The sequence below is a fragment of the Prunus mume genome, linkage group LG7 (assembly GCF_029339155.1).
Source record: "Prunus mume cultivar Tortuosa linkage group LG7, ASM2933915v1, whole genome shotgun sequence".
Lineage (NCBI taxonomy): Eukaryota > Viridiplantae > Streptophyta > Magnoliopsida > Rosales > Rosaceae > Prunus > Prunus mume.
Genome location: NC_142704.1, coordinates 16,101,397 through 16,114,007, shown reverse-complemented (window position 1 = coordinate 16,114,007; position 12,611 = coordinate 16,101,397). Strand labels below are relative to the sequence as shown.

At 35.7% G+C, this 12,611-nt stretch overlaps 3 protein-coding genes and 1 long non-coding RNA gene across 6 annotated transcripts; 1 reads left to right on the top strand and 3 right to left on the bottom strand.

The window, feature by feature from the left end:
- Positions 1-291: 291 nt before the first annotated feature.
- LOC103328885 (cytochrome c oxidase subunit 6b-2-like) lies at positions 292-2,086 on the bottom strand. Its single transcript, XM_008231290.2, has 4 exons — positions 1,849-2,086; positions 1,472-1,527; positions 592-661; positions 292-476 (listed from the first exon to the last, which is right to left on the bottom strand). The coding sequence occupies exons 1-4, from the start codon at positions 2,011-2,013 to the stop codon at positions 423-425; spliced, it is 345 nt and encodes a 114-aa protein (XP_008229512.2). The 5' UTR covers positions 2,014-2,086; the 3' UTR covers positions 292-422.
- Positions 2,087-3,610: 1,524 nt separating this feature from the next.
- Positions 3,611-4,114, bottom strand: LOC148915595 (uncharacterized). The gene is made up of 2 exons (XR_016122238.1): positions 4,020-4,114; positions 3,611-3,840 (listed from the first exon to the last, which is right to left on the bottom strand). It is a non-coding gene; the product is annotated as an uncharacterized LOC148915595 (long non-coding RNA).
- A 3,657-nt stretch (positions 4,115-7,771) lies between these two features.
- On the top strand, positions 7,772-8,523 carry LOC103328886 (putative invertase inhibitor). Its single transcript, XM_008231291.2, has one exon. It carries the CDS (start codon positions 7,850-7,852, stop codon positions 8,399-8,401), a length of 552 nt encoding a protein of 183 aa, XP_008229513.1. The 5' UTR covers positions 7,772-7,849; the 3' UTR covers positions 8,402-8,523.
- A 1,487-nt stretch (positions 8,524-10,010) lies between these two features.
- LOC103328887 (uncharacterized) lies at positions 10,011-12,568 on the bottom strand. Of its 3 annotated transcripts, none has more exons than XM_089041393.1 (4): positions 12,265-12,568; positions 11,385-11,520; positions 10,439-10,840; positions 10,011-10,358 (listed from the first exon to the last, which is right to left on the bottom strand). In XM_089041393.1, the coding sequence occupies exons 2-4, from the start codon at positions 11,489-11,491 to the stop codon at positions 10,220-10,222; spliced, it is 648 nt and encodes a 215-aa protein (XP_088897519.1). In that variant the 5' UTR covers positions 11,492-11,520; positions 12,265-12,568; the 3' UTR covers positions 10,011-10,219. The 3 variants fall into 3 exon arrangements, with proteins under 3 accessions (XP_088897519.1, XP_088897520.1, XP_088897518.1); XM_089041394.1 differs by lacking the exon at positions 12,265-12,568 and adding an exon at positions 11,604-12,244 and having other exon boundaries at positions 10,439-10,741; XM_089041392.1 differs by lacking the exon at positions 12,265-12,568 and adding an exon at positions 11,604-12,238.
- Between the last annotated feature and the right edge of the window lie 43 nt (positions 12,569-12,611).

Genomic DNA, 12,611 nt, shown 5'->3' with positions numbered 1-12,611 from the left:
TAGTATTTACACTTGTTTCCGAGAGTTCAGCTAGTCCGAGATTTTGTTCTCTTCAGATAGTGGCAGCGTTTCTCTAAAAGCCTTATGCTTGGGTTTAGGGTCATTAGGGCTTGGATAGTTCAATGATATAGGTTGAAGACGATAAGGCTAATATTGAAGGGAAGTAGATCGATGACAATATATATTTAAATGTAGTTAGTTCAATTATGGTTTTTTTCTTCTCATTCTGCGGAGATATAGATGGTCCTTCCCTTCAAAATTCAGTAGATCGTAGCAGATAGTCTAAATCTCTTTAGAAATAATAAATAATAAATAAATAAAGTTGACTATTTTCTGATCGACCTAATAGCGTTTTAAGTTAGTTTTCATATAATTACAAAGAGTAGGGTACATATGCAATATCCAAAATTATGATCTTAAGTCTAAATTGGGCCAGCAAACACTCCAAGCTTCTGCTCTTCATCCCACCTCTCAATCTGCAATGCAACCAACCGAGACGGCAAGGCAATATCAAATTGTAAGAATGCAAAGAGATTCCCACAGAAAAATAAAAGACAATATATATGTAAATTTAGGTTTAGAATTATTTACCCATTCAACAGGACATAACAACCTGTAATTCTTTTCAAACCTCTCGCAATTGCCCTCCTCCTTGATACACCTGAATTTGACATTCTATAAACCATTAGAGATCTGAAAGGGTAGCTACCACCACGTTGCATTTATTTTTTTATATATAATAAAAGCGATATTGAGAGAGGGAGAAATCGAACTTGGGACCTCTCATGTAAGAGTAAATGCTCTTAACTACTTGAGTCTAGAAGCCCTGGCAACCACTAAATTAAAATAAATTAAAATAAGTTGTTCACACACACACACACATATATGTATATTTATATATTTATATGATTTGTTTTTCCTGGAATGGTAATGGAAATTCATTACGTTTTACATCTTCTTCAAGTGTTGGGAGCAGCCAAGGAGGAGGCAAGTAAATCCCAATCACACATGAAACACAAGATTTAGAGGCAAAGTCGGCCACCAAATGAGCAGCCAAAGAACCGAGGGGCAAGCGATCCCAATCCCAATCACATCTTTTTCAAGTTGTTCATTGATCTGTTTAGACTACCGAAATAATGGACCCGAAGAGATTTTGGAGGTCAACATGATCACTTAATTATTAGTAACCATATTTGCAAGATTCCACTAGTAGATGACATAAGTCAAGATTTATTTATTTATTTTGAGAAATTAGGGAGGGTTTATACAAATATTCATTGGGTGTCTGGCATATTGAACCTCGGCCTACATAAGTGGGAAGCTAGAGCTCAACCTGAGCTATACCCATTGACAAGTGAAGATTCGATCATTTAGCGCCATTTGCAGAGGTTAATTACTAGTAATAACTTGGGACAAGAACAACATGAGTGAATATGATCAAGATATGTAGTGATAGGGTTGTTTTACTCACTTGTAGTACTGTACGTAACTTGCATAGCAATGCCTCGCAGGTGGGTTATCTTCAACCTGCAGATTATCAACATCCTTAAACATGTTTTAAAGAAATATATGTCGTCACATTCGCAATAGTGTAGCACTATTAATTATCACTCCAAACGAAACTTCAGGCACAAATTATAACAAAAATTTTAGGCACCTAATCGTGGAAGCATCTTTTAAAATCATGATCGGTCATGACTCATGATATATGTCTTGTAGTTTTTCTGTTTTGCTACTTAATTACATCATTTTTCTCATATATTCTCTTACGCGGACGATCGAAGATAATCACCTGGATGCATGCACATGTATAAATATATGATGAAATTAAGGAGGAGAAAGAGAGACCTTGATTTCGGCTGCAGCAGGGTCCTTAGGTTTGGGTTTAGAAGGGGCTGAATTGATGGAGCCGTATTCATGAGCAGGCCTAGGAGCTTGCTCTCCTCTTGCCACCTTGTTCACATCTCTGGCTCTCATCTCGTTATGTGGATCTATTTGGGAAGCGGCCGACATCTCTCTCTCTCTCTCTCTCTCTCTCTCTCTGATGATTCTCTGCTCTGGAATTTGCCAAGAACAAGGATTTATATATATATATATGCTTTTATGTGTTTAATTCTAGGCAGCTACGTTTGTGTGTTTTTATTCTATCTTCCTGTGCAAAGCCACGTTGCAACGACAAAAGACACTTGTTGATTGCCAAGGGAATGATCTGTCCCTGTGTGGTAGACCATGCAATTCTCGTATTTTTTATAATTTGTCTTTTTCTTGTTTAATTAGACCAAACGACTACACTAAAGTGTTTATGACGTACAAAATAAATGAATAATTACTCAATTATATCACTTTAAATTTGTGATAGCCACATTAGCACAATTCCTATGGATCTTACAAGCCACGTTAGGGTTTAGTATGAAAGGTAAATTCTTTTTCTGTCATTTTATGTTGCTTAGGTTTTCACACTTGTAGCTTAAAAATGTGCAATTGTAAAGACCAAAGCCAAAACCTAAATGCTCAATTCTTTGTTATTTATTCATTTCATTGAAATATTGGACATTGAAATTTGATATTGTTGTACCTTAAGGAGATTATCTTTTTTCGACAGAAAAGAAGAAGAAGAGATCATCTTTTAAGTATTTAAAATGAAAAATCCCTTATGATGATACCTAACTTTCTTTAGGTCGACTAAATGAGTCCAAGAACCTCTTAAAGTAAAAAACCCAAAAATAGGGATAAAATTTAAGTAAAGAAAGCCCATAAGATGGACCGGCACAAATACTAGGCTAACAAGCCCAAGGAACAAACAACCAAAGGTCTTAACCGACTTGGGCATAGCCCAAGAAAAGAGCAAACCCTATAAACCTAGTGACCTAGTACTAGCCACCCACCTTGAAATAGCATGTCAACATATATACACTAGGGGTGGGCATAATTTCAGGTCAACCCAACAGAACCACCCAATTCAAGGTTCGGTTGGCCTAAAAATGAACAAGTCTTGGGTTCAAAATCATAACCTACTATGTATAGATTGAGTTATGGGTTGAAACTAAAACTTAAAAATATGCTTAATTTTAAGTTAATCCAACTAAATCGCCCAATTCGATCACAAAAAGTTTTGGTTGGGTTGGCCTAATAATGAACAGGTCTTGGGTCCAAGAAATTATAAACCGCTATACATCGAGTTGGGTTATGTGTTGGGACTAAAACCGACCCAACCTAACTCATACCCACCCCTAATATATGCCACTAATCCTACATCGAAGAAACCAAAAAAAGGAAAGAATCACCCCTATAAAAGTAGACCTAGCAAACGGGTCATTTTTGAGAGTTACGGGTCGTGTTCCTATCAACTCATTTTCTTAACGGGCTGACACCAACACGACCCGTTAAGTTAATGGGTCAGAAATACCAGACTCAAACACGATCCGCACAAATTTGCGAACAACACGACACGACCCGTTATGGCTAATGACTCGTTTTTCACAATTGAATTAATTTAAAGTTTTCCTTTTATGATTTATTGCTTTCACCCATTTTAAAAATGATTACTCTTAAAAAATAAACAATATTTTTTAACAAATTATTAAAATAACACCTTAAATTAGAGAAATAATAAAAATAAGTTGAAATCCTTAAATAAGTTTTACACATTACACATTGGCAAACAAAAAAACTCTTAGACAATGTGAGTTTCAAATTAATCTCAATTTAAACAAGTTTTAAATAAAATGTTAAGGAGAAAAGGAATAAGTCTAGCGCCTCCTCCATAAACATAATCTCAAAACTTCAATCCTCCATGAACATAATCACAAAATTGCAATTTTCACCAACTGTGCAATCTCACTATAAGGAAAAAAAAAACCAAACAAACATGGTTAAGAAACTTCTAAAAACAAGTTCAAATGTTATCTTCACATGAAAATCTGGACCTTCAAGTTGAGCAAATCAACAGAGAAATCAAGAGAAAAATCAAAATGGAATGGATCTTCAGCAAAATACCAAATGATATGAGATTTTCATACCTTTTGGTTGGAGAAGAGGAAAGGTCGTGGATTGTTTGGTTTGGATCTAGAGAGAAAGAGAGAGCTATTGTTCAAATCTCTTGAGAGAAAGACAGAGAGAGTGAGTGGCGGTGTGAGGGAGAGGGAATAACAAAAGCTAGGTTATTTTAGAATGAAAAATTACAAAAATGCCCTTGCTCTTAACATGTTAACGGGTGATTTGTGAATGATACTGTCACGATCCGTTAGCTTAATGGGTGGCTAACGGGTCCACTCGTTTTCAACCCGACCCATTAAGCTCAACCCGAATATCGTTATTTTCATGCGAATTTGTGTCGTGTTAACGGATCGTGTCCGATATTGCTGGGTCTATATAAAAGCACTATTGTACTCGTGCTTTAAAGGTATACTAAATGTATATTTCCCACAATCGAAACTAAAAATGGTGGATAGAGACCCATTTAGAGTTTCGATGGAATATTCTAGACTCGAAAGATATCTTTCTCAAAATGAGGGGCTCTATAGGTATTATTTATTGCATATATTGTATTGTATTGCATAGATATCAAGTTTTTTATATATTCATTTTGTGCATTAGTGGGCCGCACGTACATTTAATTGAGGAGAGAAAAAAGGGGATCACATTGGTCAACATTTGGCAGCAATTGGGGCCCACTTTGTCTCTATGACTCTATCAGGATCTTTATATATAGGGCAAGCTCCAGTTGGGCTCTAGAATTTAAAGACCCAAATGCTTCCCATTAGTGTTGCCTTTTTTGCATTGGGATTATATATAGGCCCCATGGTGGTTGAGTCCTTTTTAGAGACCTTAATTGGGGAAACCCTAACTTCACCTACTTAAAGCCCTTGTACTATTCAGTTCTTAACTAATAATTTGAATCAGATATCGGAGAGTGGTAGGCCGGTATCACACCTATGCCATTTTCAGATGACCTTTTATTTCTATTATGTGGGGTACCCACTAAGGCCCCGTTTGTGATTTTTTTTTTTGCCAAAAACTTGCTTCACTTTAAAGTTAAATAGTTTAAGGTGTTTGGTAAAAATAAAATATTCTAATTATTTTAAAAGCAGTGACCTTTTGACTTTTAAAGTAGTAGACTATGGGTTGTTTTTCAAAGCTGCTTTCAAAAAAAGCATAGATGAGTCTTTAATGAATTTTTTTTAATTCCCAAAATACCATCATTCACTTTAAAAAATTTGACATCACCTCCACTTCCACATCCAACTCCACCACCACCACTACCACCACTACCACCACTACCACTACCACCACTACCACTACCACCACTACCACCACCTCCACAACCAACACCACTACCACCACCATGCTACCATTGCCACCACCACCTCCACCTCCACAACCGCCATCCCCACCACCACCAACTCCACCTTCATCACCATCACCACCTTCACCTTCACCTCTTTCACCACCACATGATTAGCACATAACACTTCAACATCATGTCTATTTTAGTCATTATTTATAGTTACAATAGTTTTATGTTAAAATTTACTAAACGGTTTTGACACTGCTTTTTGTACTAACAACACTTTAAAAATATTGTTTACCAAACATGAAGCTACTTTACTTTATAACTAATTATTTTCAAAGTACAACAAAAATAACTTTTTTTTTTAAAGTGACAGCAATCCCAAACTGGGCCTAAGTAGAAGCCGAACTCCGCCACTTTGATTTGGTGGAAGAAAAAAAAAGGAAGGCTGAAATGATCTCAAATACACCTACACACTTGGACTTGCGTTGACTTTTTGACCATATTAATTGAGCGAAATTGAGCACCAACACTCAAGAAACATGTCAAAGATATTCATTTCTAAATTTCGGGATGGATTGTAACTTAATAGAATTAGAAGATTATGAGGCGTCAACGGGGTCTAGTTTAATGAAAAATGACCTTAATTTATAAATCAATGGTCTCAGGTTTAAACCAAATGGGCCCTAAATGCATATTTATAAAAACCAAATTCACAGTTCATTAGCTGGTTCACGATCATGAAGAGATATTATTGAAATCAAACTTTGACAAAAGGATTTTCTCAAGACAATAATTTTGCCAAAATTTGATTCTAACTAAAACAAAAATACATTTTTTTAATCACTATTACCAAAGATGATTAAAATTTTATTAAATATTAATTATGATTTTTATTTTGTAATAAACATAACCACACAATTGATAATGTTTAACTTTTCTCTATAAAAAAATAACAATTATTGATTAACTATAACTATAACATAACAAGCCATACTTATTTATAGTGAAACGTTATAAACAAAAATATTAATGTAAAAAAAAAAATATATATTAGCATAGCCAACTCATGGTGGTGGGTCTTGGGTGCACAACCTTTTTAACATCAGCCCAAACTCCAAAGACAGATCAAAACCAGGCCAGCCTAAATGTCGGAGAGTTGGACAAATAGTGAAGGGAAAAAAGGCCATCAATTTCACTCATTTTGCAATATTGGGTTGGTTTGGCTCAAACTTTTCTTTGTGAGACTCTTCATTCCCCTTCAAGTTCAACACAAAATACCACTTTTGTGCTTAAGTGGTGCTGCATGACTCAATTCAGTTTAAGTTTGGCATTTTTTGTGCTTAAGTGGTGTCGCAATTCAAGTTTTGTCTCTATTTATATGTGTAGAAATTCCAAAGTTCAAACAAATTGAGCAATTTTTATTTTATTTTTTTACATATGGCCAAAAGTGTAATAGATAGGGAGGGCTAAACACACCACGTGAGAAAACTTCAAGTAGGGACGGAGCCACATATAGGCATGATCGCCTTGGCCCCTCAAACTATATTTTTCTAATGTATTTGTAATATTTTGGACAATTTTGAAACCAACATTCATGTAATGGTACCTCAATTAAAGAATTTGAACTTCTTAGCCTTTTTGGCTCCCCGCTCACTTTTTTTGATCTAAAAATTAACATGAAGCATTGGTTACAATAAGGTCGTCAATAGTATAATTCATTAGTCACGCACGGCCTTCTTCTAACCAATAATAAAGACCTTATCAATTATGAATGTGATTGATACGATATTTATTGGAGAATCCAAAATTTGTTCCGTAATCACTTCATATATATAATTAATTTTCTCTAAGTGGAAAGATAATAATTTAGTGCCACCAGGTAAAGCGAGTTTGATGAAGCCAGCCTGTTATTGAATATTAAAATCCCCTGGAATTATTATCACAAACACCGCTACCTCTCTTTATCATCTTCAAAAGTCACATTATGATCATCTTCTTTTCTTTTTCTTTGCTTTTCCCACTAAATAAATTCACATGCATCCATCCTCGATCCTTTGCGTGTCGACGCTCACTTGCTAATTATAATATAGCAGTCAAGTCACGTATCTTCACAACCAAAAACCATATCAAAACAGAAAACAAAAGAACAGCAAGTCTCATTTCACTTTCTATAAAGACCCATCATCATATAAAGATTCCTCGACAAATTCCATTCAAATTAATATCTAGAATAATAATCTGTTACAAATCTCCTACTCTATCGGCTACGTTGTTAAACTGTTAATTATGAAATTTAAATTGAATATATTTTCTTTACCATTGATTTGGCAAGAAAATGTTACTTCACATGTTATCAAATCTTGAGTATTAAGAATTATGTGATTTTGTTTAACATGTAATGTTGTCAAATTATAAATTTGAACCGAACGCTCAAATAAATTGTGGTGTAGCGCGCTCGCATGTATGTATATATAAACAAGGCTCCCTCTATAAAGTTACTCTCGTATTCACTAGTTTCTCAAAAGGCCCTTTTTGTGAAAAGGAAGGAAGGAAAAAATGAGGCGTTTCTCTTCATTTTCCAAGATTATCATCACTTTTCTGGTTCTGTTTCATAGCACAATTATGGGTTCTAACGATCTCATCCAACTCTCTTGCAAGAAGGCTTCACAAGGAGATCCAAATTTGAGCTACAAGTTTTGTGTTTCAAGCCTTGAGGCCAACGCCAAAGGACATAGCTTAGACCTTCAAGAACTAGTCGTCATCTCACTCAACCTCACCGTAGCCAATGCCACAAACATCAACTCCACCATTTCAAAGCTTTTGAAGGACAAAGCATTTGACAAATTTGCAAAGGAATGCTTGCGAGGCTGCTCCGAGCTCTACGCTGATGCCATTCCTACCTTGCAAGAAGCTCTTTGTGCTTTTCAGTCCAAGGATTTTGCAAAGGCCAATATAGAAGTGAGTTCTGCAATGGATGCTTCTTCTACATGTGAAGATGGCTTCAAGGAGAAGAAAGGTGAAGTGTCTCCATTGAGAAAGGAGAATGATGTTTTCTTTCAACTGAACGCCATTTCTCTTGCTTTTATCAACACTTTGGCTTCAATATAAACGTTCTTTAGCCTTAACTTAGCAGTATATATATTTCCACAACAAATAAGCCAATAAGCTCGGCAGCCAGTAATTGTTCTTTGTATATATATATGTATGCTAATATATAATCTGATTTTTTACGCTGTGTTTGTAAATTGTAAGTGCTTTTGATAATGACAATTTGTTTTCCCAACTAACATGATATTGTATGCACATCATCGAATCAGCGGGATTTTTCAACGTAATGATGTAGTGTGCAAATCAAACGCAACGCCGGTTAGATTAGGTAACAAAAGTTCAGAGACCAACCAAATCTTGATCTAGTGATTTTGGTACGTTCTGGGGAGCTTTGGCTTTTAGTTTGTTAGAACCTATGGTGAGTAGCGGAAGGTTTGATAAAATCTGTTCAATTAAGGAAAATAATTACTAAGCAAGGCTAATTGAGAAGACTCTCACCTTCACAATTCAATGCTTAATTCACTGAAACTGAAACAGGAACAACCTTATCATCATGGCTGGTCCAAGTTGCAAAGAAGATAAACAAGATGAAGCTAAAATATCTCAACAACCCAACAATAATATTAACTTAACAGCCTAAATAATTGCCAAAGCACAGGTTCAGCAGGAGACAACCATTTCCAATGGACCAAAACTTTCTTCCCTTCGCTTCCGAATTGACGATCAAGAAGAGCTTGTGGCTTAAGATAAAGTGTGTCATCAGATTTTCTTCCGATCTTAAATAAGCTCTTCATGTTCCGATTACTTTTTTTTAATACAAATTTATAAATAAACCCAATTCTAGACATGTATTTATAAAAAAACCCAAGCACTATTTAAACATAGAAACACACCCAAAATCAACCCCAAAGTCAACTTTTTGGGTGTGTTTATAAATGGGTTTTGAGTGTATGTAATGATGAGTTTTGGGTGTGTTTATATGTTTAAATAGTGTTTGGGTTTTTTTATAATTTCAACCCCCATTTTGGGTGTTTTAGTAAAACTCCCTTTTTTTAATCGTTAGTGAAGGGATATTCAAACTTAGAACCTCTTCTAACATTCCATCTTTCAATTAATTAAGTTATGTAATAGGTCGAACATGTTATTGTTCATTATCTCATGCGGTTGGCTACAAGAGTTCTAATTTCTTTTTTGTTTTTACATTCCAACCAATGCATTATGCATGCGGATCGGCTGCCAAGTCACACCATGGCCATGCTAAAGCAATATGTCACAATCCGCTGGAAAGTACAACTCTGTATGGCGATAGATGAATATGTAGATTTTCTTTCATCGAAAAAGATAAAATATTCTGAACATGAGATCATGAGCTTATGGAGAAAAGAAATAAGCCACAAAAGTCTTCCCCTATCCACCGTACCTTATCCTCCTCCTCATAACAAAAGATTTGCCAATTTCCAACCAACGTTGTTTGTAACTCCTACGCTTAGATTGATGTTCAATACGGTCCATTTATGTTAAATTAGCCAAAATATTCCCACCACCTCATATCAGAAATGATTCAAATAAACAGTTTGAACAAACATTTTTGGCTAATTTATGCACATCTCCATCGAATTATCACTCCAACCCTAGACAGATGAACAAGTTGAAAGAGACATGTAACCCATTGTTGAGAAACTTGTCCGTTCATAACGGGCTCAATGTAAATTGAAGACAAATAGCTCGTGTCGCCAAATGGCGATTCTGTTTTGAACAAATTTCACATGACAGCAATGTGAAAAATCTAGCTTCAAGTAATTTGAAATTACAAAAGCATGCCTCGTTCATATCTTCTTGTTGCAACTAAACCTAAATACAAAAGATCAACTCTACATGTCAAGGTAGGGTAGGAATTTCCACCTTGTCAAAGGAGAAGAAACTTGCTGATCCATAATCCACATGACAAAACTTTAAAGGAATGCTCCTACATTGTCTCTCAAGAGCTTCAAGGTCTAGTTTGGATGGCGGACGAGACCTAATCAAGAAAATTTAGAGTTGATAATTAAGGAAAGAGCAATCACAACTAATTACAAATAAAACACAAAATATAAATACCTAGTTAAACAAAGCACAAAACATGGATCTCCAGGAGAAGACTTCTTGAAGTTTTTGTTTGGGGCATAAACATCAAAAACCGGTCTTGCTTCATTACTCTGCATCTCATTGAACAATCCATTGGAAGAACTAGTGTCATTGGTTTCGAAGTCCACCGCCTCATCAATTTTAGGAGAACCTTGAGAAGAAACAAATTCACACTTACTCTTCACGCCAATTGTAGACCAGGGGATACCATACTGCCCAACAATGTACCCAAGGGATTTGAGTTTCCTATACGCTTGAAATTCCTCCCAATACCACCTATTATTTTCATCTGAAATCTTCATAAATATATCCTCCAAGGAAGTGCTAGTACCACTATCATCCAAGAGACACAAATGTCCCTTTTCAACTAAAAACCTTCAATACAATTGTTAATGGTTAATGAACAATTTCATCTCCACTTGATAAGAAGGAGGAAAATTTCATGATGATGAATACTATCAGACTTTGCTTTTATACAAAACATCAATTATTTTACAATTCAAGTTTTGTTTATAGTGCACATCAATTTTAGCTCACATTAAAATTGACTTCATAATAGAGTTTTTGTGGAGCTCCACACAAACTTGTTCATGCAAGTACCAGACATTTTTATATTTAAATTATTGATAATGAAGTAATGAACAACAAATAGAACAACTAATAGGCCATGCATTCTTTGAAAAGCAAACCTTCAGCTACAAACAGAAGATTCAAAACCTTAAGGCTAATTGAGGGGAAAAAGCTTGGATGTGTGGATGGTAAGATAGTGAAATGAAGTGAATCAAAATTTATTAATTCGAATTCTTTACTGTTAAGTCTATCCATATCTTACAAGAAGTTTGAGATTTTAAAATTTTGCAATCTAAAATCACAAACACTACGAGTGCAAGAATCACAATTGAGTATATGTTTCACTTACAAAACTTCATAAATAGAGCAATAGAGCTTGTTGCCGCTCTGGATAACTCCTGTGTTCTTCCAATTTGTACCCTCAAGAACAATGACCTCAGCCATGCCCATCTTCATGATTCCAATGTGCTTTGGATATGCAAGACCTAAAAAAGAGCCCAAAAGTTCAACTCAAGACCTATATAGAAAACATCCTGAAACATTATTTACTTGCAGCTTGGATGCAGACTCATCAGTATCACCAACAATCTTTTCATCATTAGCAGCCTCAAATCTATTCCGAGTCAGACAGGATCCACAAGCACATATCTCCCCTGCCCCATCTAAAACACAGCCGTATGAGTTCCAAACGAATATCGGAGAAAACAAGATGTTAAAACCAAAAACCCAGAAAACAAAACAAAACCTTTTTTTACACAGAAACAGTTTTCATGTTTCAACCTATTTGATTGAAACTTACGGAACCCATATTTGGACGCAATTAGATGTTCCCTTTAATATATTTTTAAACTTGAGTGAATTTGGTTGTATTCGTTTGGGAGTGATTCTGGATAGGCCAAAATCACTTTTATAGATGATCACTTCTCCTATTTAAGTGGTTTTAAAGGGATTATATGCGTAAGTGATTACTCCCAAACAAGCCCGAAGTGAAGGATTTGATTTTCAGCAAACAGAAAAGATTATGATTTGTTTCATGAACAAGGACAAGTTGCCAAGTTGCCAACCATATATGAATTCATGAATAAAGTCTAATGAGACTCAATACGAAATTCTGCATTACACACATATATTTCCCTACTATGGCATTGGCATCCATGATTTTCAACTCACCATTAAACCCGCACTTACAAAAACTACAAGGAGATATAAAAAAACCACAGAAAAATTACCAGAAAATTGCACGCCTGTTCCCTCAAATCCTCAGAGTTAAGCACACTAATCCTAGCCGCTAGGGCCTCAACCACCTGATTATTATTACCGCCGCGGCTGCCGCACGCCCCAGCTGCCTGGGGATTCGGGCCGCTTCCTGGGTCAGCCCAAACGTGTGGCGCATCTGACTGGTGACCCGACCCGACTCCTCCACTACGGTCGTCCTCGGCGCCTTGAGTGTTGAATTTGAGGAAGGTGAAGGCGTCGTCGTCGGTGCCCATGTTTGGCTGCGACGTCGTTTCAGAGATAGACTATTTAGTGCCTGTTTGGTAAGAGAAAAAAAAATTTATTGTGAATAAGTGCTATG